The following is a 27,732-nucleotide window of genomic DNA, read 5'->3' on the forward strand; positions in this document are numbered from 1 at the left end:
CTACTCCACAGAAAGCCCACAAAGCTGTGCAAATCCTAAAAAAGGAAACTTTAACAGACCTGTTTTGCTCGAGCAGCCGTTGCTGGTATTCTTTGATCCGTCTGGTGTGTTCGTCTTCATGTGCAGGACGAAGCGGCTGCACAGTGAGGAGACACGGGGAACAACCGTCATCACAACAATAGCAATGTGGTGGAAATAATAAACACTGGATTCATGGACTCATCAAGCAGAAACACACGTGAGTGGAGCCCTGACCTCAGTGGGGAGTTGGGAGGTGACAGAGGTGACGTCCTCCTCCTCCTCCTCCTCCTCCTCCTCCTCCTCAGGTTGGTTTCTGGGTGCTTCCTGAGAGACGGCGGCCTTCAGACATTCCCTCTCCCGCTCGGCTTCCAGCAGCATCTGCTCCAGTTTGGCCTTTTGCTCCTCCAGCTCCTGCAGCATGGCCCCCTGCTGCCGCTTCTCCCTCTCCAGCTCCTCCTCCTGCACAAAATGTGTCATACCATGCGTGTTTTCAGGTATAAATCGGACTGACAGTAAGTCACTGAACCCGAGTGTCGGCGAGCACCCTTCGTCTCCGTTCCTCCTCAAATTCTTGGATTCTGACAGCGAGGACGTCGCGAGAGTCGACGGCTGCCGACGGCCCCGGCGTCTCCTCGGCTGATCCAAACACAAAGCAAACACGTGAAGCTGTTGAATCACAATAAATGTTTCTCTCCTTTAAAAAAAAAAAAAAAAAGACGGAGGTGGGGGTCAAAGCAGTGACGAGACTGAAGGTCTGACAGCTATTTCTACTTTCGTGTGATTACAGTGATCACACCAAGGATAAAGAAAGTAATAGAATGGATTTCAAAAAGTCGGAATAAACAGATTTACCTGGATTAACGTCGTCACTGTGGATGACGGACACCGACTCATGGAGCTCGACAGGAATTGCTTTGTGCTTCTCACTCAGCAGAGATCCTGTTTCGATGGTGGAGTCCCGCTCTGGGATCTGATCGGAGTCGCAGCTCGGTGAACCGGCTGCAGGGACGTGTTGGCCGAGGTCAGTGATCTGGTTCCTCTGATTCCTGATACGATCCAGGAGCCTCCTCAGCGCCTGGCGGGGGGGCGGTCTGGAGGAGGGCACTGCAGGAGAGGAAACACGCTGAATGTATTAAAGTAGTACATACACAGAGGGAACATCGCCTCACAAAACTGTCTCTGACTAAAAGGCATGTTGAGGAGGACATGATGGGATGAATGAATGTACTGTGTGTCCTCACCTTCAGCAGACAGCTCCGGCTCAGACCTCAGACTTCCTTGCTCAGCTTCACACTGTGTGTTGTCGGGCTCCGGAACATTGACGTCATCCAGCGTGACGTCCAGCTCCTGGTCCTGACCGCCCGGAGACGCAGCTGGAAGAGGCTCAGGCACCAGCCGGACCACCAGGTCACCTTTAACCCCTGAGATCACACACAGTGGAGGTTTTTTTTAAAGGCTCATCCTAAATCTAAACTGGCTCCTGAGCCCTGGGCGACAATCACAATATGAATATAGCCCGTCTGAACGGCCCTTACGTCTCTCGCCCGTATACATGTCTTCAAAGGCAAACTCCATCTCTCTCTGGAAGTCCTCCCTTGTCTCCCGTCTCATGTAGAGAGGCTGGAAGATCTGAGCAGGCATCTGAGTCACCTGCTGCCTCCTCCTCAGCAGGTCTGTCTGCTGCATGTGCTCCAGCTCAACAAGCAAACGCTCGCGATCCTGAAAAACAACCGGTATCAAGAGTTGTGCATATGCTGAGAACACAACCTGCTGCCATATGTCTGCACTTGGGGGTCTGTTGTTCCCCTGCGTCTTTATCATCGGGAGGAAGTTAAATCCTACCTGCACAAGCTGTTCCCTCCTCAAAGCCTGCCTCCCCCTCAGACGAGCCTTCTCCAGCTGCTCCTCCCTCTTCCTCGTCTCCTCTCTCTGGAAGTCCTGCTGTCTCTTCTCCTCCACCTCAGCTCCCTCAGCGGCACTGGGCTGCAGACACGAGAACAGATTGAACGAGTCGAATGGAAGAGGAACTATAAACCACAGAGGACATGTCCACGGGAGTTTACCTGTTGGATGTCCACCTCTCTCTCCACCGTGCTCTCAGGCATGTGATAGTGGGTGGAAGCAAAAGCGCTGACGTCGGTTCTCCGGACGATACGTGGCTTCTTAGTGTCGATGATCTGTTAACATACAGAAGTTGTTGTTTTGTTTAATGCTGTAGATTACATTAAACAAAGGTTGATGTGCCTAAAAAGAACTAGAAATTTGATGAAATGGACAAATGGCTCCATCTCACAACAAAGTGGGGCAAAGGAAGTGTAAAATGTTGCTCGTTACAGGTGTATGCAGTTGCACATGAAGAAATCTGGGAAAATGAAGACCGATCAGAGGCGATCAGGAGCTTTTTGGGAGGATATCTGGGAGTCCATCACCTGCAGGGGGTCCGGAGGAGGCGCTGGTAGACTGGCCACTTTGGCCGCTCTTTCCTTTTCTGCCCGGAGTGCTTTCCTTCTGACATTGATGGGCCTGCAGAACAATATCCAGTTATTTTCCACAAAACGTCTCCTTATGAAGCACACGTGAGGCCACTTACTGGTTTTGCCTCTCGTGGTCTCGGAGCTTCTGAGATTTCAGCTCCCTCAGGGCTTCTCGATAGCGCTGCTCAGCTCTCGAGTGGTTTTCCTCCTCCTGCTGAGCTATGGCTGCCAGGTCAGGCTCCTTGTGTGAGAAAAAAAAAAGTCATTGGCACAAGGGACTCACTTTCACATGACTCAGAAAAACGTTTGGGATGCTATTTGGCTTTCAGGTGAAATTCAGGGGAAAATGTAAAGTTTGATGCTGCAGTGATATTATATCATCAAAGTAGAAGCATGCAGTATGGATTTCCTCCTGTCAAATTATTTGTAGGAATAAAATCCCCAGCAGTGGAGGGTATAGCACTGCTGTCTGCTGAAGCATGGCATCTCACTCTTGTTGTTTACTAATGATGGAGCCCCCATGAGCTGGAGCATTGTGGTCCATGAAGATGAAATGAGGCCTGTGTTGTTCATGCAGCGGCACAGTGACCGGATTAAGGATGTTCTTTGTGTAGACTGGGCTTGTCATCGTACCATTCACAAAGTGTAGAGCGGTTCAGTCTTGAATCGTAAAACAATTTGAAACATTGAACAGTTGGACAGGTGCATTCAAATGTTTGGACAAGGTCACTTTAAGATCTCCTGTGTAGGTTATAGTGCATTTGAGGCTCATTCTGAAAATTCACCCAAAAGCTAAAATATCCCAAACGCTTTGTGAGCAGTGTATGTATTATGAGGTCACATGCTGGTTGGTTTGACCTACTTCTCTTCATTTGGATGACAAAAATGCAATGTTTGACACCACCAAATTCAACTTACATCCTCATCTTGCTTCAAGCAAAAAATAAGACAGTATCTAACTGCCTAAGCCTGCCGAGAAAACACATAAACATGCATCTAAACACCTTCATTCTGCGAGAGAAGCTCTGACTTGTAGGATTCCAGCAATCATTTCTGTGTGACTTTGTCTGATCTCACGTTTTCTTTAGCACTCCTGTGTCCCTGTCCCAGCAGCTGGAGGCTCTCCTGGTACAGGCTGTGCAGAGAGAGCAGTTTGTCCCTCTGCTGCTGCTCCCAGTCCAGCCTCAGCTCATCCTCCAGCAGCTGCAGCTCCCGCTGCCGCCTCTGCTCCACCTCTCTGCGGATCTGCAGGGCGATGTGTCGCTGCTGCTGCCGCACCTGCCGTGCACACACAGACGCCAAGAAACAGATCTGACGTGATTTTTCTAATCCAGCAGACATCGACTGGTCTTCCACAGCTGCTCCGTCGAGACCATCCTGACTGGGAATCACTTTTTGTGGGAAGAGTGGGATAAAGACCACTGAGAGGACACTGAACCCACTCAAGAGATGCCCTCTCTGCAGAGCACAACTGCCTCCACGTCCTCAAATCCCACCCACCCCCAGCATGGACTGCTTTCTCTTACTGGAGGTAGAGGAGTGATATATACAAGACTGCAAGAGTCAAAATATCCCTTCTCCCCACTGCCATCGGACTCCTGAACAACTGACACAACTACACTATTAAAACACAGGGACATAATTTATTGCACAATGTTCAGGCGGCTCTGATTACTTCTGTCGTTATATTAATAGTTCTTGACATAATTATGCACTCCTTTCTGTGTATATTTTGGACAAATTTTTTGAATAACTAGCACTGTTTATTTTACATGCTGGTATTTTATTAAGAATTGAGTTGTGCAGGGAAACATGTTTTCTGATGACATTTCAAATGAGAACAAAAGAGTTTTAAGTGATATTGCGAGCTTTACCTGCTGCAATCGCAGTTTCCTCCTCCTCTCCTGCTCCTCCCGGATTATCCGCGCCTCCTCGTTGGGGCTTAATCTCAATCTCGATGTTTTTGATTTCATTTTTTTCCAACTTCGTTGGTGAACATTTAAGAGAATCACGCTAGTTGCGACAGACTCAAGCTAATGTTGATTAGCTTCACTTTGCTGTAGAGATTGGTTCCCATCACGCCCTCCGGAGACCAAACAAAGTAAAAAAATAAAATTAAAAAAAAGTATATATACAGTTTTTGAAAAGTATTTAAAGGTGTCTAAATTGCGTACAAATGGAATTACGTTATCGTCACAAAAAACCATGCCAACCCGAAAACGGCTTGAGTCCCCCGCGTCACATCCGGTAGTTCAAACTGCCGCCGGGACCGAAGCCCCACACAAAATACGTTATTTCCGACTCACGGCTTTCGTTTTTAAAGCGTCTTTCTCCTCACAATTCTACAAACACACGAAACAAAAGTGTCTTTAAAGCAAAACACGATCATAAAGATGACATGGCGTTACGTGAACACAGTAAAACATGCTTCGGAGCGTGCCAGGAAGTGACCGGGGGAAGATAGAGTCGTGACACCGGAAGCTGTCGTCTGAGCGGAGAAGAAGCAATTGTATTAAATATACTAAAAACAATAATAAATCAACTATTTCACCTTTTAAGCTGAAGCTTTTGTGAGGACTAGAGGTAAGAGCTCACGCATCTATATTATTACGCTGTTATTTCAACCATTCTTTGAAGTCTGAGAAGTTGTTTTTATTCCGTGAGACCAGCTGAAGCTAACTAAAGCTAGCAGCTTTTAAGCAGAGAAGCCATGAAATCAAAGATTAATGAAGATTAATTCAAGTAGTTGGAATAAACTAGTCAGACAGGTATCCGTATACATTAACATTTTGTTTAAGTTCATTAAGCACTGAAATAATTAGAGTTTGGAAAACATGTGCATAAGAATTTTTGTGGTTCGCCTCTTTGCTTCACGAATCATCTCCTAATTCATCTGATTACATTTAAGACATAGTGCCGTTACATAAAACTATTTATTTAATTCACAGTGCTTTACAAAGAAATAAAGGAATAATTTTTTTTTTTTAAACATCTTGTTTATTGGAAGTCCTTAACACATAATAGTATTTTAAGGTTTCATTCAAAGGAAGAGTGTATCATCTATACCTTTGACTACTTTTACTATGTGTTTGCTCATAGATATTCGATAAATACTCAGCATTTGTCTGCTGGTTATGGCTTCAACGAATTAACTGTATCCTCAAGTTTAGCTACTTTCACTCCAAAACAGTCTGTTTAAATTTCGGTTTTGTGGTTTGTGATTGAAGTTGTTCCAGACTAGAAGCTAAAATCCTTGCTTGTCCTCTTCCTCTTAGCATCACCATCATGTCCGGTGGTCCAGCGGTGAGGGTGAGCATCGAGTCCTCCTGCGAGAAGCAGGTGCAGGAGGTGGCCCTGGATGGGACAGAAACCTACGTCCCCCCTCTGTCTATGTCCCAGAACCTGGCTAAGTTAGCTCAAAGAATCGACTTCAATCAAGGGTCTGACTCAGAGGAGGACGGAGCCGCTCGCGACTCCAGGGACCAGGAGTGGAGCAAGCAGGAGGCTGAAGAGGAGGAAGGTAAGTTCTGCTGCAGACAGGATGGAGGAACCTCAGAGCACAGTGTGCCCGACCTACCGCGGTCAACGTGACATTACAAATCAGATAAGAGTCATTAACAAGAGTCAAGAGCTCAAGAAAAACAATTGTCTTCCTTTTATTGTTCCACAGATCAGAGTCCATGTTTATGTCCATACACTCAGTTGTCTTTCACCTATTTAAATATGAATTAAATAAAACGGTCACTTATCAAAACCATGTAACATGCTGCCTTGAAATGACATATATTCATATTCATCACATTTAAATAGACGTTATGCTTCAGCTCCCTCAGAAATGGAGACAATGAATTCCCCTTGTTGGTGTAGAGAGTGAGTGAGATGGTGTCAGAGGCGATTAACGTCCCGCACAGTGACCCATGCATCTCCAAACTCCTATTAAACTTATTTCAGATAGGAAAAAACAGCTTATAAGCTTTAGAACCTGTTTATTAACAAATCTGTTTTGCAAAGAACCTAAGTGGATCACAAAGTTGTTAAATTCATTTAGCCGAGGTGACTGAAGTACTCGCATCGTGGACTTCACCACTAAAAGTAGAGATGGCAATTGTATTGTTATATTTAAAAAAAACTAATAAATATATTTGGAAAAAAAGGAGAAATAACTGAAATGAGGATACTTGATACTATAGTATAAACTATGATGTAAAACAAAGTATCACAGAAAAATTGGGTGAAAATGTGCAGATACGTGTTCTCACGAGGGAAAGAAAAGTAAAACATCCTCAGACAGTTGCTTAAATAAAGGAGAGATATCTTAAAGCTAATTCAGTAGCATAATGCTCAAAAAAGCTTCTCTCTGTCTTCATTTATTAAGGATGGACTCGTGGTTTTAGATTGTGTTTTCTCTGATAATGTCTCTCTTTCACTCAGGCACAGTGAAGTTCCAGCCGTCTCTCTGGCCCTGGGACTCGGTGCGTAACAACCTGCGCAGCGCGCTGACAGAGATGTGCGTCCTTAACGACGTGCTCAGTGTGGTGAAGGAGAAGAAGTACATGGCTTTAGACCCGGTGTCTCAGGATCCAACAGCCGGGAAGGTAAACGTCCTGAAACTGCATGTTTCCTCACACAGTCCATAAAGCATCAATTCAAGGTTATTCTGTGGCTCTAAATGGGCCTTTCGGCTTGATTGTGAGTGCGTGTGCCCGCCTGGCTGCACTCCTGAGTTGGATGGAAGTGCAGGAGAGGGCTGGATTCCTGCAGTGACGTGTTTCCGGGTCTCGCGCAGACGCCCCAGGTGTTCCAGCTGATCAGTAAGAAGAAGTCGCTGGCCACGGCTGCTCAGCTCCTCCTCAAAGGGGCCGAGAAGCTCAGCAAGTCCGTGGCAGAGAACCAGGAGAACAGGAGGCAACGTGACTTCAACTCCGAGCTGCTGCGCCTTCGCTCGCAGTGGAAACTACGCAAAGTGGGAGACAAGATCCTGGGAGACCTCAGCTACCGCAGCGCAGGTCAGTGAAATGTCCTCCCTGGACAGTTCCAGCTTGTTTTCTCCAACCAGAGCCATCACAGATTATTGGTTTCTCTCTAATCCTCATCAGAAAATTGTGTCGTCACGTCTGACTCCTATTGACGCTCTCGCACCGGTAAAGTTCTAAATTATATGCAGGGAGCAGTTTTCTAACACGGCGATGTGCTGCGATCTGCTGCAGGGTCCCTGTTTCCTCACCACGGCACCTTCGAGGTGATCAAAAACACAGACATCGATCTGGACAAGAAGATCCCAGAGGACTACTGCCCGCTGGACGTGCAGATCCCCAGTGACCTGGAGGGGTCCGCTTACATCAAGGTCCGAGGGCAGACGGAGCAGAAATACAGTTCAGACTCAGAGGAGACCGTCTTTACCAGATTAAGAATTAGAACATTCATACTTAGATAGTTCCAGAACACATAAAGGGGAAATATCCAACGGGCCTTTGCATTCTGTATCAAGAATCAGAAACAGTCGAAGCTGCAGGAAGTATGGGAGTGAAAGAAGCAACATGATGGAGGGGTTGAGGAGTGAAGGAATGGGGAAGAAAGAGGAAGGAGCAGAAGATGGTGAAGTGGGCTTGTGAAGGCGACGGGGCCATTGGAGAAAGTATAGAGTGGTGGGAATGTAGAGATAAGGAGGACCAGCAGATGGCGCTAATGCCATGTGTGTACGTATCTGTGTGCGCTGGTTTGATTCTCAAATTCTGTCCTCAGGTGTCCATCCAGAAACAAGCTCCCGATATCGGTGACCTGGGAACCATCAGCCTGTTCAGGCGACCCCAGAAATCCAAAGCTGGTACACACACACACACACACACACACACACACACACACACACACACACACACACACACACACACACTTTCATGCACACTGACACAGTGTGACATTTTTTTGTTTTAATTGGTGTTTTTTTTCTTTTTATCCACTTTTTTTCTTTTTCAACTGTTTCTTCCTTCTCTTCCTCCTGCTATTGCTTCATGTTGTCCTCTGTCGTGTTCTGCCCCGCCTCTTTCACATCTTCCTCCTCCTCCTCCTCCTCTTCTCAGGTGCTCAGCTGTGGCACGTGAAGCTGGAGGCGGCTCAGAACGTGTTGCTCTGCAAGGAGATCTTCGCTCAGCTGTCCAGAGAGGCGGTGCAGATCAAGTCTCAGATCCCTCACATCGTGGTGAAGAACCAGATCATCTCGCAGCCTTTCCCAGGTCACCGCGCGTCGCCACCCAGAGATCCCGTTTCCCGTCTTTGTATCTACTCATTTCTGGTCCAAAGCGCCGATCCTTGAGGGAGGCGTGTTCCACACCCGATCGTGTCCAAGCTGAATATATGTTCACCCCTCCCTGTTAGTTCGTAAAGACGGTGCTGCTGTTGGAGCCACAATAGAGGGCGCCGAACTGAGGGAATGTTCTAAGTTATAAGTTCACTGATTAAATTGTTTGATTTGTTTTACTGCAGGTGGGACTTGTGGTTCGACGGTGCTTAAAATGCAAACACATGCTCACTGTAGGAAAAATGCAGCAGTTCATCCAAAGTTCAGTTAAACCCAAAGTGCAGATGATGATTCGGTTTGTTTGCTTTTGCATTTTCTACGACAAAAGAGCTTTTTTTGTGGCTCGGCTCCGAGTTGGCTTCATGTGTAAATATGTAAAACAAACCCTAACCCCCCCGAGTGTCTGCCCCCCCCCCTACAGGTCTGCAGCTGTCCATCTCACTGTGTCACTCCACGGGAGAGAAGAAGACCTGCCGCACCTCTCCAGAGAAACCCAAACCAGACGACCACCTCTACGTGCTGGAACACAACCTGCATCAGATGATGAGAGAGGTGAGGCCGAGCCCCACGGAAAATACAACTTTTTGAAAATGGCTCCCAAGGTGGAACTTTTCGAAAACTCTCCGTCGTGTAGACGGGCGAACGGGAACGTTTCTGGAAACGCCCAGGCTGCTCCTGCCGCTTTTGCACCCCGGCTGTAGTGAATAATTCTGTGCGAGTCGATGGTAAATGGCGGCCTCCAGAGTGTCGTGACTCCCGATCCATATTCTAGTTTTCAGAGTCCATTTTGGTAGTTGTTTTTTTTTTTTGTGGAGTCACCCCTAATAACAGTCTATCTTCATCGTCTGTCCATACGAATGTCGGTGGACCTACAACGAACAACAGCGCCACCCATGGCCTGACATGCTAACTACATCATTTTCAGAACGTTGCCGTGTCAACGTGAAACGTTTCCAAACAAAAACAATGCGTTTTCACTTAAAACGTTGTGCAAGCGGGGCCTCGGATAGCTACAATAACGATTGCTGTAGTTAGCATGTTAGGCCAGTAGTTGGTGTTTGTTTTTGGAATACAGCAACATCTGTGTGCAGAAAACGATGTCCTCGTATCAGCCCACTCTGTATCTGCGTTCTGAATGAAACGCGTCTCTTCTTATGGGGATGATTGTGTATTAACTGTTACCCTGTGTTGTAGACGTGCTGGTAAATTCAAAAGGCTTGAGCAGCACAAACACTCAGGAGTCCTCCATGGTTTTTATTGTCGATCTCCTGGAACGTTTGCAGAAAAAACAGTAGACTGTGACCGTTCTGCACATGTGCAGCACTGTTGTGGGGGTTTTTTTTATCCCCCGCCGTGGCTGATAGGCCCCGAAGGGGGATCTTGAAACAGTCTCCGTACGTCCGTACGTCTCTACCTATATCTCGGCAACCCCTGGGCCCACAGTGACCAAACTTCACATGTGGATACATCTCAGAGGGGGAAGGGATACTATGGTGACCTTGACCTAATTTGCATATTAAGTAGGTCACAGGGTCACAAAGTGCTTAAAAACACATTTTGGGCTCTGGAGGCCTAGGTTTTTGAGCTAGGGCTCTGAAATGTAATACACACATGATACACACTCCAGGGATAACCTCCAGTACACCAAGTGACCTGACCTTGACCTTGAAGATTGGTAGGGTCTGAAGTTTGCTCGTCATGGTTGCACAATACATGTATTTCCATATAAACATTTCTCCTCATTTCTCAGCAGTTCCTGGGCCCACAGTCACCAAACTTCACACATGGACACTCCACCTGGGGAGAAGGGGCACCATGGTGACCATGACCTCATTTGCATATCAGGTCACAGGGTCACTAAGTGCATAAAAATGAGGGTCTTTATTACTTTCGAAATGTACCATTTCATTTGCATTTGATTTGAAAAATGTCAATAAAAAGAGTTGGACTAAAGTGCCTCGGAATAACTGTTCTATTAAACACTATAGAAATACGCTTGAATTGATTAATGTCGCACGTGAAAAGAACTCACCACACTTCGTTGACAGGCCGGTGCAGTAAAAAACCTTCTTCCTCTTGCAGTTTCACAAGCAGCAGCTGAGCTCCGTGGTGATGCCCCATCCCGCCAGCGCCCCCTTTGGCCACAAACGTATGCGTCTGGCTGGGCCGATGGCCTACGACAAGGCAGAGATCTCCGGCTTGCAGCAGAGCGAGGGGCTGCTGGAGAAGATCATCAAACAGGCCAAACACATCTTCCTCCGCAGCAGGTGAGGGGAAGCCGTTGCCGCGTTCAGAGCAGGAGCTCAGTGCTCGCGGCGCCGGGCGGCCGTTTCCTGGCACAAAGTGGCACAAACCAGTACTGCTGAGTCAGTGGAAGTCAGTAGAGGTTTAGGACAGAAGTGGCCCCAGGACGGGAGCCTTGGGGAACTCCTCAGGTGCATGTGCGCAGTCCAATGCATAGAATCAACGAAGTGCGTTTCCATCAGGACGGCGAGGACTATCGACAGCCTGGCGAGTCGGATCGAGGACCCGCAGATCCAGGCTCACTGGTCCAACATCAACGACGTGTACGAGTCCAGCGTGAAGGTGCTCATCACCTCGCAGGGCTACGAGCAGATCTGCAAGTAAGTGGAGGACGAAGACGTCCGCCACAAAGCAGCGTTTCCCGTTGCTCACAAACTGAGCGCTTCTTGGTTCTAAATATGTGGCCAGCGACCGACAGGGCCCCTCTTGAGCGACTAATCCCACCCTCCGTTGTGGTTTGCGTGTTCAGGTCGATCCAGCTGCAGCTGAACATCGGCGTTGAGCAGATCAGGGTGGTGCACAGAGACGGGCGCGTCGTCACGCTGTCGCATCAGGAGCAGGAGCTTCAGGACTTCCTCCTCTCGCAGGTACTAAAGCCCCGTCTCCACCGCACAAAAAGTACCAGCCTAGACCGGTCTAAACTGCTCCGGCTCGCGTGTCACGACATGGAATGCAGTCTAAACCACTCTAGACCGCTCCAAAGGCGACCGCTTTTCCGCTCCCCATCCGTTGGGGTACCAGGACCATGGAACGGGTCTGAGGTTGAGCTGCTGTCTGCTGATTGGTCAGTGATTTACTACACGCCCTCAATATTTTAATGTGCCGGCTGGAAGAAGCCTCTGCTGTCAGTGTGGTCAGCTGTGCTCTGGTTGTTTTTATTTTCATTTTCTTTTCTTTGCTGCTCAACTTTAGTGTTTGTTGTGAAACAGCGACTTGAGGCAGGGGGAGACCGGGGGGAGGGACTTTGCATCGCGTTGGAGCTTCCTGTTTGCAGCATAGCGCTGGCCGTGGCGCTGATGTGCGTCCGGGACACCGGAGTCTGGAGCTTTCGTCTCCGGCGCTGACCGCGCTCCGGCAGCTCCGCTTCCCAGAGGCGGTCAATGTTCTGTTCAGCCGCGGTCAGTGGCGCTTTATCGCGGGGACGGACCGCGGAAGCGATGAAAAGGAGCTCGGAGCTCGGAGCTCGGCGCCTCCGTGTTCCGGCGCTGTGCTGCCAGAACACGGAGGCGCCGGAGTGGAGAACCTCCTGGGTTTGAGCAGAAAGCTCAGACTCCCGTGTCTGTGCCTCAGCCAACCGGGGGGGAACGCTCCGGCCACTTGCCCCACACCCGAGCGCTCGAGTGCGGGGCAAGTCGCCGGCAAGTGGCCGAGCGACTCGCTCTCTCAAAACAAACACGGAAGTTGCGGCTGCAGCTCTCCACTGCAAAAAATGACTGCTGCAAAAAGTAACTTTTTTTTTTTCCGCTGCAAAAAATAACAGTGCAAAGTGGAGAATTTAAACAACAACAGAGGATTCATAAGATCTACATCTGACGACGTTCTTTTCTGTTATAATGTCACATTTCTGCGGAGCTCATAAGCCCCGCCCACTTTTCATGCTCCTCTCTGCAGTGGAGACACGACCCAAAATTTCGGTCGGGGTTAGTGCTTCCGAGCTGCTCCGTACCGCTCCGCTCCGCCCCGGCACTTGTGTGCGGTGGAGACGGGGCTTTACTGATCGCTCGCATACCGGGGTAGGAAACTGGAGCTCCAAGTGATTCGCAAAACCAATGTGGAGATTTGAAACACTGTGTATATAAAACACCAGTGAACGTGTAATATATTAAATTAAGGTCGTAGTAAAGTACATGAATGATAAAAAAGTGATGAGCAAAAAAGATTGATGGAAACTTTCGTGCTCAGAGGAAATCGTCATCTGTTTACAAATTAAATAACATAAAATGCCTTCATGAATTCAGATATATTAGTAATTGAGACATGTGACAAAAATAATAAGAAAAAAAATCCAACGACATGATGTTTAAATATACAAATGTATATGATTGTCATCAAATGTGAAGCTTTGAACAGAAACATGAAGCTGTAAATAGACCAGATTAGAATCAGAACGTAAACATTTAGGTACATTTGAGCATCTCTCCTCTCCTCCTCTCCTCTCCTCTCCTCTTTCCTCCTCTCCTCCTCTCCCCTCTCCTCTCCTCTCTTTCCTCCGCTTTCCTCCTCTCCTCTGTCCTCCTCTCCCCTCCCCTCCTCTTTCCTCCTCTCCTCTCCTCTCCCTTCCCCTCCCCTCTTCCTCTCCTCTCCTCATTCTCTTCCTCTCCTCTCCTCCCCTCTTCCTCTCCTCTTTCTCTTCCTCTTTCCTCCTCTCCCCTCTCCTCACCTCTCCTCTCTTTCCTCCGCTTTCCTCCTCTCCTCTGTCCTCCTCTCCCCTCCCCTCCTCTTTCCTCCGCTCCTCTCCTCTCCTCTCCCTTCCCCTCCCCTCTTCCTCTCCTCTCCTCATTCTCTTCCTCTCCTCTCCTCCCCTCTTCCTCTCCTCTTTCTCTTCCTCTTTCCTCCTCTCCCCTCTCCCTTCCCCTCCCCTCTTCCTCCCCTCTCTTCCCCTCCTCTTCCTCTCCCTTTCCCTCTCCCTTTCCCTCTCCCTCTTCCTCTCCTCTTCCTCTTCTTCCCCTCTCTTCCTCTCCTCTCCTCTCCTCTCCTCTCCCTCTTCCTCCCCTCCTCTCCTCTCCCTCTCCCTCTTCCTCTTCCTCTCCTCTCCCCTCTCCTCACCTCTCCTCTCTTTCCTCCGCTTTCCTCCTCTCCTCTGTCCTCCTCTCCCCTCCCCTCCTCTTTCCTCCTCTCCTCTCCTCTCCTCTCCCTTCCCCTCCCCTCTTCCTCTCCTCTCCTCATTCTCTTCCTCTCCTCTCCTCCCCTCTTCCTCTCCTCTTTCTCTTCCTCTTTCCTCCTCTCCCTTCCCCTCCCCTCTTCCTCCCCTCTCCCTTCCCCTCCCCTCTTCCTCCCCTCTCTTCTCCTCCTCTCCTCTCCCGCTCCCTCTTCCTCTCCTCTCCTCTCCTCTCCTCTCCTCTTCCTCCCCTCCTCTTCCTCTCCCTTTCCCTCTCCCTCTTCCTCTCCTCTTCCTCTTCCTCCCCTCTCTTCCTCTCCTCTCCTCTCCTCTCCCGCTCCCTCTTCCTCTCCTCTCCTCTCCTCTCCTCTCCTCTCCTCTCCCGCTCCCTCTTCCTCTCCTCTCCTCTCCTCTCCTCTTCCTCCCCTCCTCTTCCTCTCCCTTTCCCTCTCCCTTTCCCTCTCCCTCTTCCTCTCCTCTTTCTCTTCCTCCCCTCTCTTCCTCTCCTCTCCTCTCCTCTCCTCTCCTCTCCTCTCCTCTCCTCTCCTCTCCCTCTCCCTCTCCCTCTCCCTCTTCCTCCCCTCTCTTCCTCTCCTCTCCTCTCCTCTCCTCTCCTCTCCTCTCCTCTCCCTCTCCCTCTTCCTCCCCTCTCTTCCCCTCCTCTCCTCTCCCTCTCCCTCTCCTCTCCCTCTTCCTCCCCTCTCTTCCCCTCCTCTCCCTCTCCCTCTCCTCTCCCTCTCCCTCTCCCTCTCCTCTCCTCTCCTCTCCTCTCCTCTCCTCTCAGATGTCACAGCATCAGGTGCACGCCGTGCAGCAGCTGGCGAAGGTCATGGGCTGGCACGTCTTGAGCTTCAGCAACCACGTGGGCCTCGGCCCCGTGGAGAGCGTCGGCAACGCCTCCGCCGTCACCGTGGCCTCTCCCAACGGAGAGTACTCCATCTCAGGTGAGAGCGGGTCTCTGGAGGGGGTCACCCAGAACCCCCGGGACACTGTGAGGGGGGGGGGGGGCGAGCTGTCCGTCTTCACTGTGGTTGAATGAGCTGCCGTTCCTGCTCTGCACCAGCCACCGTTTTCTGTTTAGTCATCCTGATTGGATTAATCATCCAGCACGCCACAAATCATGAACCATGTATGCATTAGGTCAAATCTTTTTTTTATCTTCTCTCAAAGGAAATGTCTTTTTTCATTCAAACCAAAGCTACCTGTGATGTGCCTCCGTGTTCCAATAGCCTTACAGACAGATTCCAGGGCTCCACATTAAGGCTTGCCTGAATATCCGGGGCTAGTAAAAGCGTTGCCCGGGCAACTGAATCATCCACCCAACTTGCCTGAACGGGCTCGTGGTTTTTTTGGTGATATTTTGATGTTTTTGTGGTAAAAAAAAAAAATCACTTGGTATCGCCAACAAATCACGCCACCGCAGGAGTACGATGACGTGATTCTCGCGTGAACAAGGCGATAGCGTGGGAAAACGCTTGACGCCGATCGCGGCCGCTCTTTTCTTCCCCCGTTCTGGTCAGTGACGCCGCGTCTTACCGGGAAAACACGCATTTTGGTTGGAGAGCGTCGCGTCATTCCTCGGGAATCCGTCGCATTGCGCAGTCGGGGAAACTCCTCGCCGTCCGCCATTTTGAGCTTTTCACTTCCGTTCACCATTCGGGTCGTCACCGGAACGTATTAAAAACCCACTCGAATTCAACACATAAAAGCAGCTTCAACTGAAACGACGTATTATTGATTATTTTTGACTTTCCTAAAATAAACACTGTGGGCGTTAATTGAACTCTGGGCTTTTTGCTGTGAAGGGCAAATTTAAAATCTAGATTATTATTCCTTCAGATTGAAGAGTATAAGGAGATTTGCCTCAAAGTGTTTTTATCTAAAAAGTAAAAATTTTTAAAATCCGCTTTTTAAAGCCATAGAGCTGTCGTTCATCAAAATTCAACTCATTGTTTGTCATTTCACTGGTATTTGCGTTCACTGAAGAAGAAAAGTTCCTCGTCAATTAAAAACCGACACCTTCAAGCGGTGAAAAGTGCTGCTTGTTTGCTGGCAGAGGCGTGTGCCGAGCTGTGTTTCGTCATGTCTGCTTCAGTGAAGCCATCCACTGTGATTCCTCCCGAGGGACGGGCAAAATGTGTGCAGTAAAAATAGAGCGCGCACGCCTCACATTCACACCCACCGGAGCAATTTTGGCATTAGTTAAATAACAGCTCCTGCATCGTGTGCAGACGGCGGGCTTCATGAGCTCAGCCACAACCGGTTCCTGACACTTGTCTTCCAGACTTCCTCCAAAGGATCTAGGAACTTGACTGTTATTAGAGCCATCATTTGCTGGGGAGGGAGGGAGGGAGGGAGGGAGAGAGAGAGAGAGAGAGAGAGAGAGAGAGAGAGATTAAAGTTCATTAATTAGTCACTGTGCGTTACTATTATACCGTCCAGCAGGACGACTTTCTTGTCTGCAAAGCCGCTTTATTATTAAACAGAATTGGCTGCTCCTTAGTTCTCCTCCAAACTGACGCACACACGCACACACACACACACACACACACACACACACACACACACACACACACAGTGCATGCAGTCACCTGACCCGCCCCCTTCTCCACTCTCAGCCAATCACAGGCCAACTCGCTCTAACGGTGCGTTCAGGTAACAGAAAACCAACCATCATCATCAATAAACCTTAACATTGCAATAAGCCCCCCCCCCCCCCCCCCCCCCCACACACACACACACACACACACACACATAGAGCAGGCAGTGCAAATAAATAAATAGTGCAACAACAGACGACAACTCCATCTCTGGGTAAATAAATATCAGTAATAGTAAAAATGTGATATTAAAAGCATGAGTCAGATATAAATAGAACGAAGAATGAAGGTTAAATATGTACCAGCAGGTGCAGGAGGCAGGATCTGCAGAGTTTTTATGTTCAGACGAGGGAGGGTGGTGTCGGCCGCTGCTGAAAGTGACTGAAAAGAAACTTGTACTCTAACTTGGTTACTTTTAAAAACAAGTTTGAGAAGCGACTGTTTTTTAAATAACTGTGGCAAATGGAATGAAAATGCATCTTTAACGTAGAAAGTGTTTGAGAGTGACCTGAGACAGGATGTCGTATGGCGTGTTTACGTCACGTGACGTGACCGTTGTTTGTTTGTTTGTTCCCAGTGCGCAATGGTCCGGAGAGCGGCTGCAAAGTTCTGGTCCAGTTCCCACGCAGCCAAACCAAAGAGCTGCCGAAGAGCGACGTCATCCAGGAGGCCAAGTGGAGCCACCTCAGGGGGCCGTACAAAGAGGTGCACTGGAGCCGCATGGAGGGACGCAACTTTGTGTACAAGATGGAGCTGCTCATGGCCGCGCTGACGCCGTGTCCTTGAGCAGTGGCGGCGCTGAACCGACGGCCGCGTGCCGGGTTCACCCACCGCCAGTCCAACCGCTATTTAAAACACCTGTCCTTCTTTGTGCTGTTAAGTGGAACTTCTTCCCACTCTTTAATGTTGTAAATACATCCAATGGTTTGGTACAAAATAAAGAAAAATCTAAGTCTGAGACCGTTTCTGCTGGCTTTGTTGTCTTTTTGAGAATATCTTTGTTTTGTTCTCAGAACTTCCGATTTCAGACACGATGGTATGGACACATTTCTGTTGAGGCTAAAATATGTGAAATAAAATCAGAACTATGTTCAGACTCTCACATTTCCACTGAACTTTGCAAACCAAGAGCAGATTCAATCTGCAAACGTAGAAAATTAACTGAAGACAAGTTTATAGTTTAATATTGTAATATTTCATTGGGCGGGGCTTTTTATTTTCTAGCTTTTCAATTCATTTGTTATTTCAGCATTCCTCAGTTAAGACAGTTACGTTTTCGGTTTCTATTGAAAGGAAAAAGTTTGTCGTTAGGAATTTCGTATACACTTTGTTTGATTGTTGGTTTTATTTTATTTTATTCCACTACAAGTGGTCAAGGCTTGTAGTGTCGTGTTTTAGGTGAAGAAAAACAGATTTGCAGAATAATGAATTTCTGCCCACTTATTGTGCACATTATTATTAGGTTGTAAGCAGTTATGCAGTTCATTGCTCAATTGTATGTCCTTGTATAGGAAGGAAGAGTGGAATCTTAAACGACCTAGTTGGGTTTTTTTTTTTTACTTTCACTCAAGTAGATTTTTAGTAGGGTACTTTTAGAATTTCAGCAAAGTAAAGATACTTTTACCCAATCACAATATTTCAGTACTTTTGCTACTTCTGTTTAATATGTGTTACTACCAGCACCGGTGGAAGAAGTCGGTCACCAGTTAACAGGGAAACCAGTTCATCCATCACAGTATTACCACGCGTCAACGTTTACAGTAGATTTATTCGTGGTTCAACCAGTTTGAAGCAGAATGTGACCCAGAAGGAGAAGTTTCTGAAGATGGCGAGTTGAAAATATTGCTTGTCTGAATATGTTGTTGCAGGTACCAAGTAGCTAACGGGAGCTCCTGCTACCTGTGAGGGTGAAACATATGAAATCAGTGGTTTTTAATTTAATCAGTGTATTTTACTGAATTTATTCAGTATATTACACTAAATCTATACAGTATACTACACTGAATTTATTCAACATTTTTAAACTGAATTTATTGTGTATATTTTACTAGATTTATTCAATGTATTATACTACATTTATTCAGGAGTTTTTACTCAATTTAATCAGTGTTGGGATCTGCAGGAACACAAAGTTTGTTCATTTCTGGGGAGAGACAATATTCATTTGTCATGAGACGCAGTCATGACATGAATTCAGACCCAGGAATGTGATGGCCTTTCACACCTAGAGTGGGGAAGGGGGGACATTCTCCAGGACCCCCCCCCTTTCTGCTCAAGACTCTCCCCCCATGCATTTAGCCAGTCACTGATTGGTTGAAGCTCTCAGGCTTCGACACCTCTGAAGTCACACGTGGACAAAAGGCTTCAGCCAGCCTCCATCTCAAGAGACTCTTGCAAAGCAAACTCCAAGGAGGTGGGTTGCTGCAGAGCAGCTCATCCAGCGTTAGCACACAGCTAACATGAGAGGCCGGCAACCAGAGGGCTTCACTCCTCAACTCATCTGCTGACCCACCACGAGGGTCAGACCTTCCCCTGATCCAGAGACCAGCACCCAGAGTCTGATCTCCAGGGAAACCAACCAGTTCCTCCAGGACGGGACCAGGGACCCTCACAGAGCTTCTTTGTGTTTTTCCTGAACAAGCAGGAAAACCATCACGGACCTGAGCGACCAGCTCCTCAGTCTGGACAAAAGGAACAACCAGGAGCTGCAAAGAAGGACTCCTGAAACATCAACTTCATCTTCTTCTCCTCAGCCTGCAGAACCAGCAACCACAGTTAGCAGGAGGTGCTAACTACAGGAGAAGACACCAGCTTCCCTCCAGCCAGGACAACAACTGAACTCCTTCAAGGAAGTGGGAACAACTGGGCATTACCTGAGATTAGTTAAACTTGATGCTATGATAGAACTGTTTACCTTTCATGAAGATGTGTCGATTCTGTTACAGTGATTGAGTTCTATAGATAATGATATTAGGAGCCGTTATCAACTTGTAAACCAACGTTAGCTCTGCCACAGACACAAGGTCTGCATGCTAATCTTTGCTTTACTAACTAGTTAACTCACAATCCTACACATATCACATCAAAGACAACATCACACAGTAACCAAACACCATCTGACGACTCCTGAAGTTTTACAAGACAAATCGCATTCACATCAACTCATTCTAGAAATGGTCCTTTAGCAGAGACACACAGGAAGCAGATGCTGTGGCTAGCTTCTATTGTTCCATTGCTATCAGCACATGGCCAGCTGTAAAGGACAGACCTCCCGTTCTCTGACAACCTCCATTTGGAATGTAGTTTCTTGTGATCCGCCATCTTGTTTTGTAGTTCCATCACACGTCTCACACACACACACTCCCTCCAACTCTCTATCTCTCTTTCTCTCTCCACACACACACACACACACACACCTACACACACCCAGCTGTATATAGGTAGTTAGAATGTGTTTTATTTGTTTTCATTGTAAATAAATATATTTTTGGAATCATACTTGTTGTTTTATTAATGAGCACAAAGGTGAATGAAATGTCGACCTCTTCTGTGTCAAGAACTCCAAAATCCTTCAACCTTGACTGTTAATTCTGGTAATTGTAATTAATTTAACTATTAATTAAAATTCCTGATTAACTGTTTAGTATATCTTATGAGACTGATAGAACTGATTGACTATCATTTCCTGTTACGACAGGTGGAGCTCCGAGGTTCTGATACACATCAGATTACATTTCAACATTATTAATAACTATCTTTGATCATTATTAATCATTATCGATAGCCAACCAAAACATAAATAGTGATCCATATGACGTAGTAAATACCTACATAATGGTCCCAACATCAGTATATTACACTGAATTTAGCCAGTATTTTTTTTGACTGAAATTATTCTGCATATTGTACTGAATCAAGACATCATACTGAATTTATTTATATTATATCAGTAATCTTTGTGAGTGTTTATCTACCTGTGAGAGAGTCAAAGAGCTGTTATTTTCCCATTTGATGTCATGAAGGGAAAATCTGCGATTGGCCTGTATGAGCACACGAAAACGTGGAAGAAGCAAGTGAGGGAGATGAACAACATTTCTTCACTTCTGGGTCCTCATACAGAAGCTATGGGGACACATGTCACTGTTAGAAAACCAAGTCAGTTTTGTATAATGTGGGACCATCTGAAATCCTCCACTAATGATTTCACATTGTGCTAAAAAAAACAAACAAAAAAACAAAAAAGGTTTCAGGTTTTACTTTCACCAGATTCTTGGATTTATTTCATTCCTGCAGCCGAGGCCTAATGTCAGCTTCAGTGTGCGTCACGAGTAGAAACAAAAAACTAATTTCACGTGTTTAGACAATAAATACATTTTGTAACGTTGTCAGGTGTGACGTATGTACAGAAACTGTATAAAATGTAAACATGGTGCGGGACTTCAGCTTTAGAAGTTCGTCTTCTGTGTCTGTGGCTCTGCGGGTAGAGTTCCTGGGTCGGTCTCCTCTCATCCTGTCCACGTCTCAAGCGCATAAATATGGAGTCTCCAGTGTGTGAATGTGAGAAACACAAGTCGTCTGATTTGAGAAAGGACATTATGTCGAAGCATGAGGTTACACACAGTAATCGTCTCCTTCCACTGCGGCAGGTTTTAAGATCCACGTGTCTCCCAGTGAGGACAAACGTCAACGAGGCTGCAGCTCGGTTGCATCATTTTCTGCGAAGAGGGAAGATTAACCGCGTCAACACGGGAGATGAGCGCACGAAGCATTTCACTGTGGGGCCAATCTTTTAGCAAACAGAGCAGTTGTACGAACTCAAACAGATTATTTGGACGACCTTTTTCGAAGTGCACTGAAACATGACGTCTGCCTCAGAGCGCTGCTTTTACCTCGCATCCGTTTCCTGCGTCTCCACGCGACGATCTTCCTGTATAGCTTGTCCAGCAGCCACATGGTCAGCATGAGCAGTCCAGCCAGACCGGCCAGCACTAAGGCCGAGACAGACAGGTACTGAAGGTCCTCGTACAGCACCTCTGAGGGACGGGAAGCACCAGGGACAAGTCAGTTCAACCGCAACACACGTGGGAGGACACGTAGAGCCTCTGGGATTCATAAGGTATTTCTATTCTATTGTATATTAAAAGATTTCCCCCCATCTTGAATTGTAATATAACTTCATAAATGCAACACAAGATAGTTTATGTACATGTTTCAAAACTGCTGCGTAGAACTTTAGAGGCTGTGCCTCATGAAAGGTTAAATGTGTGTTTTGACTGAGAGAAGTTTGAAGTGGATCACAAAAAAAAAAGCTCTTTTGGTCATAAAGTTTGCGACAAACTTCTGCGCTGGGTCACCCTGACCTTTGCAGAGGAATACCTGCTGTCGACGACGCTGACGTTCAGCTCGCTGGGATCAGGTCAAAGGAGAGCAGGGCGCCTTTATTTACATGCTTGATGATGCAACAACAGCTACGATTCACAGCAGCATTTCCAGTGTCACTTCCAGAGACAACCCTCACCCCTGCAATCTTGCTTATATATTTTCGGACCACCCAGAGGCTCGTTTTCAAAACTCTAAACTGCCACAATCGTCCCAGTGTCCAAAGGAATCACCGAGGAGCCGGCAGAAGGTCAGTCTGGAGACGAAACTGCTGCACGTTGTCCTCCTGCACCTCCACTGACAGCCTGCTGACGTCCTGCACTGAGGAGGAGCCGACACAGACCCACATGGAAAGAACCTATATAAATATATAGGTTTTAATATAGGTTTTGATATAGGTTTTTAATATATATATATATATATATATATGACATATATAAAATTGGCCGTTTTCCTATATTAGATGTACATAAATGCACATATATGTACCTATATACGTGCATACAGGTACCTATATAGGTACATATATGCACGTATATGTTCTTCTTACATAATTGTTTTTTAGTTAGTTCTTAGTTATTGCCTTGATAATGTATGACAGTTGCCGAAGTGAGATAAGGGCTATATATATATGTGGAAATAAAGAAGCAGTACAGGAGACCTATATGGCCTGTATGTTCACATATATGCACCTCAATTTTGCCTATATGTGGCATATATACACAGATATGTGCATATATACTGCTTATAGGCTTCATATATGCGCATGTATCCTCGTATAGGTTCTTCCCATGTGGGGAACGCCGTCGGTCTTCCTCGCTGCTCGCCGACGATTTAATTGCATGCAGCCTCAGTCGAGCGCCAAACATCGGCGGGACCGAGGCAGCCGAACAAAAACAGACTCAAAACAGTTTCACATCCACAAAACACTAATCGGCATCGTACTACAGACTGAATTTGATCGCCCCGTGTTGATCAGTGGTCCCATCAGAGCTGCAGGTACAGCCGAGGCGTCCTGCTCTCATGAGAATAGGTGAGTTGCTTTACAATTCTGCAGTTTGTGCTGTACGGGGGCAGAAACAGCTCACAGTTTCACATGGGGAGCCTTCCCGTCCTCGTGTCGGCCACATGAATGAATGTACGAAGATCCTGCAGTCGTTTTTTTATTTTTTTTTTTATCAACGTCTCCCTCCTGGAATGTGTAACAAAACTAACTTCAGCTTGTGCTGAAGATTTGTTCAAACAACAAACGGAGTGCAGAGGCTTTGAGAGTACTTGGACTCGTTCTTCAATCAGTCGATGGTGCTGTGGTTTCCTCATCCAGCCCATCTGACCACAAACCTGGACCCACACACACACACACCAGCGCCGATGTACTCGTGAATATTTGCTGCGTTTGCTCAGGTGAAAATGAAAACCTGGCATCAGGTGTGAAAGTGACAAAGACTCCTTTCACAGCAGGGACACCAAATAGGGCCCATCAAATTGAGAAGGAGGAAGCTAATAACAGAAAAGTAAACAGAAGTGGACTTAAATGTGGAAACTGCTCACATACATGCAACAAAATGTAAACATCTGAGCAAAACTCCAGTTTCTTTCCGCAGCTTCTCGGTAAAGTCGACCGTACTCTGTTGTCGAGACCACTGCAGTTTTTTTTCATGCGGTAATCAGGACGCTGCATGCCTGTTAAATCCTGTCGAGGAATTCTTTTTCACGCTCTGCTTGTCTTTTCTCATGTCAGATTTGCCGTCGCTTCGATTTGGCACCAGGGCGTAAGACGGCTGCTCCAATCTGGGGCTTTGTTGAACATTTAGATTGAAGCCAACTTGTCAGTCACCTGAACGGCGAGAGAAAGTTCACAACTTGGAGTTAACTCTTCCAGTTCGGCGACGGATCAGAGGACAGGGGAGCGACAAACGAGTCATCGTCCTGTTCCAGAGAAAATCCAGGCCACGTTTACGCGCCGACGTTTCAACCGAACATGCATAGATTTCGTTTCAGGAAAGTTTCGCGTTTACACGACAACATTTTGAGAACGTGAACCTTTTTCAGAGCGCTGTATACCGCCCCCTCCCTCCCACGGAGACAGAGCATTTTGGAAAAGTTCCACCTTGGGACCCGTTTTCAAAAGTTGTGTATTCCGTGGCTCTGAGCATGGTCCTGTAAACAAACACATAGAATGCAACTAAAGTGATGTGTTTTTCACTTGAAAACGTTGGGCCGTGTAAACGAGGCCTCAGGTGAGTCTTTCCAATACGGTCGCTTCTCAACCTGCAGTCCGACACTTTCATCTTTACATCTTGTGTTTCTAGTTTCTCCTTGTGCTGTAGCCATCATCAACTGTGGGCACAATATCAGTAAGTCTGCTTCCCACAAGCATGAAATCTTACACGAGGTCACAGAGTCAAACTGACCAGTGTCGTGAAGGCCTCAAGCCTTCTGCAGTGAACTATAAGACGTTCCACAGTTGGACAGTTGGCACAATGTTTGTGATGGACTGCTATCCTGTCCAGGCTCCACCTTGCACCCGCTGTTATTTGGGAAGGGCTCAGCGCACCAAAACCCAGGACTGGCATATCAGTGTATCAGTGCACATCGACGTATGCAAATGGAAAAACAAGGGCGTCTGTGTCTCCTCTACTCGTCAGTCTAATCAGTGGATTTATGAATACGGAGCAGGGACATAGCAGATTATGGAGAACCGATGTTCTCCGACTACGGGACTTAAGAAACACCGTCTCGTCTGGTTCAGCACGATTAGATCTTCAGCATTCATAGATGGGAGGAGTCGCTCACCATTCACTTTCAGGACGAAGCCTGCGTCCTTGCTGCTCCCCGACGCCTCCAGGATAGTGACCACGTAGTATCCTGCGTCCTGCAGCCGCAGGTCCGACAGGCCCATGGAGCCATTGTCGTAAGCCTGCACCCTGCTGCTGTAGTCATCCGTTATGTTGGTGTGCAGACCCGGCTGCCAAGTCCCGATGAAGCGGCTCACCGCCCCCGACATAAAGGTCCATTGTATGGTGGGGATCCCACTGCACGTAATGTCCACAGAGAAAAACACATCCTCCTGCACAGACCTGGTGAAGCTCCTCTGAGGGGAATGGACGGAGATGGCTCTGGCTTCGAGAGACAAGAGACACAGCACAACGTTTTAACATCTGGAAACAGAAAAGCATGAGAAGGGCCTTTTTATTTGTAGATGTGGATAAATATGAAGAGCAAGAATCATTCTACATCAGTTAGTGGGAGGAAGATGCTCTATGACAGTGACGGCTGACCAGTGGAGGGCTTCTGGGTGCAACCCCCCCCCTGCAATCTCACTAATGATTGATTAACACCAGACATGAAATTAAACCAATCAGCGTCTGAAAACATACCTGATATTCCTTGTGTTCTTCCTAAACTCAGACAAAAACACATCCATTCTCTAAAAGGTACTAATGAAGCATCTGCTTGTATTTGTTTACAAGCATGTTGATAAAAAGAGTCTTTATAAGTACTTTCTATTCACTAGCTGTTTGAAGGAACTATAACGTTTCATCACTGGAGGCCTCTCTCAATCTAAAAAAAGGCAAGACTGATGTAAGGTGGTTTATAATAGCACTGTGATTTAATGACATTGGCTGAAAATGAATAATAATGAAGAGCCCCAGCTAAGAAATGTATCACCAGCCACCACTGCTGCACAATCTGGAAGATGCTCTATAATCTGCATGTTAACACTTCTTAAGAAAATAACAGATTGATTAATTCAGGACAGGCAGGAGAAGCAACAATTGAAAATCTTTGACAAACTACCAACATGCAGGAGACTTTTTATATCCCGGAACTAAATGCTATTTGACAAGCTAGAAGCTAATGCTAATCCCATATCATAACACAGAGAGAGAGAGAGAGAGAGAGAGAGAGAGAGAGCAGCTGTTTCCACCATGTTAACAAGCATTTCACTAACTGGAATTGATCCACGGCTTTCATGAAACTAATCAGTTGTGTTCTTGTTACAAGGTCATTGTGCTACTTTAAAACAGCACATTAGTCACAATGCTGTTTTTCTGGCAGGTTTTTGGTCTCATAAGCAGAAGTTGCCCGTTGTCCATTGTTGTTCATTCTTATATTCTGTCGACATCATCGTGCTGAGAGACAGTATTTTCAAAATGTGGAAAATCTAATTTGTGGCATGTGACTGAATGCTTGAAGATACTCCAGTTTTATTTTATTTTTTTTAAATGTACACATTACAGTTGTCCCTGTGTGTTTTCTTATTGATGGTCACATTGAAATGTTGAAACGCACATTGAGTTGAAACTCAAGCACGGTGCTGAGGTATGAGAAATATATGAAAGGTCCATGCACGGTTGTCTGTTAAATGCATTGCAGAGGAGAATATTGTACCTTTAATTCCAGATTAGAGGTAAACATGTGGTACAGTGGCACGCTTGCCTCTTACAGTGATTATAAAATAGGTCAAGCCTGGTAAAGAAGATGAATACAACCCAGTTTGGAGATCGTATGTTTTAGACACTTTGTTATAACCCCTGTGAAAGGTGAGATACTGTAGGTGTCGGGACAGGTGTGACTGTGCAGGATGGGAGTTTACCCTCTCTGATTTGCTTAGTCAAGAATATAAACAAGCCAGCCTGAGAGATTGGGGTCGGATGGCAGAAACTATTGGAAGTTGACAGTTCAACCTTTGTCTATAGATGCGACTGCAGAAACAGGTCGGCTTCATAAAAAGAGCTTTAAAAAGGCCAATATTTAACATGACACAGTTAATTAGTGACTGCTGCTCCACGAAGCCTTGAATTCCAATATGTTCACAGATGTGCTCCTCCGTCAAGTTGAAACTCAATGAAACTGGTCTGACTCGCTGCGAACCATCAATTTGCCGTCAGACAGACGCGTTGGCCTCACGGCCGTTTTGGCCGGCCCTGCGCTGGATGTTTTCACACGAGTGTCAGCGGTGGATCTGGTTCTGCTGGTGGTGTGTGTGCTCGGTGAAGCACTGGTAAGGAATTCAAAGTCAGAATAGCAGTGCTGACTAAGAAGTCGCACGCTGTAGGAGAAGTACCTGTTTTTTTTTTTTTTTTTTGAATGCGCTCAAAGTTAAACCTCCTCCGTTTCCCAGGATTTTTGTCGGTTCAATAAAGGTGTCATTTGCAAAAAGCCGAAGAAAGACATTTCTTTGTGTTTTCATTTGCTTTCAATCCTTTTCACATTTTTGGGAGTTTAATGTTTCACCTCCCTATGGTAGTTAAAACCTCACCTATGTGAATGTCCCGGCACTTGTGGGTTATAGTCGCTATCCACCTGTCGCACAAATAATTGATCCTTTATTAGCTCACATTTTGGCTGATCAAGCATTGGTCAATCACACAACGCTAAAGGTTAGGGGCTAGGTTTAGGCAGATCAACCGATCTCACGCAGAAGTGCTTTACAGGAACACTACTATGATGATCATTTGACCCTCAGTCACGACACACTGAACAATGTGCGTTTTACCAACTTGCTGTTGTCAGTTTTCTTCTAGTATAAAAAGGAGCAGCGCCAATATTTTCGGCCCTGAGCACATGTAGTATTTTCATATTGGAAAGCTGTTAAAGCGGCAAAGACAAAGGCAGAGATGTGATGTGAACCTCACCTAGGTGGCACATATATAATGTGATGCCGAGAAACACAGCGACATCTTGTACGTCCCAGAGCCTGAAATGCCACATTAGAATCCCAGACCCATATGTCGAACAGAAGAATCTCCTCCAGGTTATTTCACATGCTGAGCAGTTTGTCTCCGTTTCCTGGTCCTCCGCCGTGTCTGTTCTGGGGGGGTGATCCTCCTGAGC

At 46.7% G+C, this 27,732-nt stretch overlaps 3 protein-coding genes across 3 annotated transcripts in view; 1 reads left to right on the forward strand and 2 right to left on the reverse strand.

Moving 5' to 3' along the window:
- Positions 1-4,627, reverse strand: part of cep295 (centrosomal protein 295) — a 17,062-nt gene extending 12,435 nt beyond the window's left edge. Inside the window, exons 1-11 of the mRNA XM_080505409.1 lie at positions 4,370-4,627; positions 3,573-3,773; positions 2,612-2,736; positions 2,451-2,544; positions 2,085-2,198; positions 1,864-2,004; positions 1,557-1,740; positions 1,263-1,442; positions 874-1,125; positions 256-599; positions 60-136 (exon numbers count right to left, since the gene is read on the reverse strand). Of these exons, the coding sequence (XP_080361535.1) occupies positions 60-136; positions 256-599; positions 874-1,125; positions 1,263-1,442; positions 1,557-1,740; positions 1,864-2,004; positions 2,085-2,198; positions 2,451-2,544; positions 2,612-2,736; positions 3,573-3,773; positions 4,370-4,468 (1,811 nt within the window). The 5' untranslated portion in view covers positions 4,469-4,627. The remainder of the gene's footprint in view (positions 1-59; positions 137-255; positions 600-873; positions 1,126-1,262; positions 1,443-1,556; positions 1,741-1,863; positions 2,005-2,084; positions 2,199-2,450; positions 2,545-2,611; positions 2,737-3,572; positions 3,774-4,369) is intronic.
- Positions 4,628-4,945: 318 nt separating this feature from the next.
- On the forward strand, positions 4,946-17,455 carry med17 (mediator complex subunit 17). Its single transcript, XM_080509753.1, has 13 exons — positions 4,946-5,078; positions 5,771-6,015; positions 6,927-7,090; positions 7,282-7,501; positions 7,703-7,839; positions 8,238-8,319; positions 8,573-8,725; positions 9,212-9,342; positions 10,873-11,057; positions 11,277-11,414; positions 11,564-11,681; positions 14,697-14,856; positions 17,090-17,455. Exons 2-13 carry the CDS (start codon positions 5,781-5,783, stop codon positions 17,296-17,298), a joined length of 1,932 nt encoding a protein of 643 aa, XP_080365879.1. The 5' UTR covers positions 4,946-5,078; positions 5,771-5,780; the 3' UTR covers positions 17,299-17,455.
- A 3,323-nt stretch (positions 17,456-20,778) lies between these two features.
- On the reverse strand, positions 20,779-27,692 carry vstm5 (V-set and transmembrane domain containing 5). Its single transcript, XM_080515117.1, has 4 exons — positions 27,534-27,692; positions 24,688-25,014; positions 21,402-21,545; positions 20,779-21,227 (listed from the first exon to the last, which is right to left on the reverse strand). The coding sequence occupies exons 1-4, from the start codon at positions 27,607-27,609 to the stop codon at positions 21,196-21,198; spliced, it is 579 nt and encodes a 192-aa protein (XP_080371243.1). The 5' UTR covers positions 27,610-27,692; the 3' UTR covers positions 20,779-21,195.
- Positions 27,693-27,732: the final 40 nt, after the last annotated feature.

This window comes from Blennius ocellaris, assembly GCF_963422515.1.
Source record: "Blennius ocellaris genome assembly, chromosome: 2".
NCBI lineage: Eukaryota > Metazoa > Chordata > Actinopteri > Blenniiformes > Blenniidae > Blennius > Blennius ocellaris.

What these genes read in the sequence shown, in the direction of transcription:
- med17 (XM_080509753.1), top strand. Translation starts at nt 5,781, where the DNA reads ATGTCCGGTGGTCCAGCGGTGAGGGTGAGCATCGAGTCCTCCTGCGAG. An exon ending in GGAGGCTGAAGAGGAGGAAG is followed by an intron (nt 6,016 to 6,926) that starts GTAAGTTCTGCT and finishes TCTTTCACTCAG; the next exon opens with GCACAGTGAAGTTCCAGCCG. An exon ending in CCTCAGCTACCGCAGCGCAG is followed by an intron (nt 7,502 to 7,702) that starts GTCAGTGAAATG and finishes GATCTGCTGCAG; the next exon opens with GGTCCCTGTTTCCTCACCAC.
- vstm5 (XM_080515117.1), bottom strand. Translation starts at nt 27,609, where the DNA reads ATGTGGCATTTCAGGCTCTGGGACGTACAAGATGTCGCTGTGTTTCTC. An exon ending in ATTATATATGTGCCACCTAG is followed by an intron (nt 25,015 to 27,533) that starts GTGAGGTTCACA and finishes TGTCTCTCGAAG; the next exon opens with CCAGAGCCATCTCCGTCCAT. An exon ending in ACGCAGGAAACGGATGCGAG is followed by an intron (nt 21,228 to 21,401) that starts GTAAAAGCAGCG and finishes CCCTCTTCGCAG; the next exon opens with AAAATGATGCAACCGAGCTG.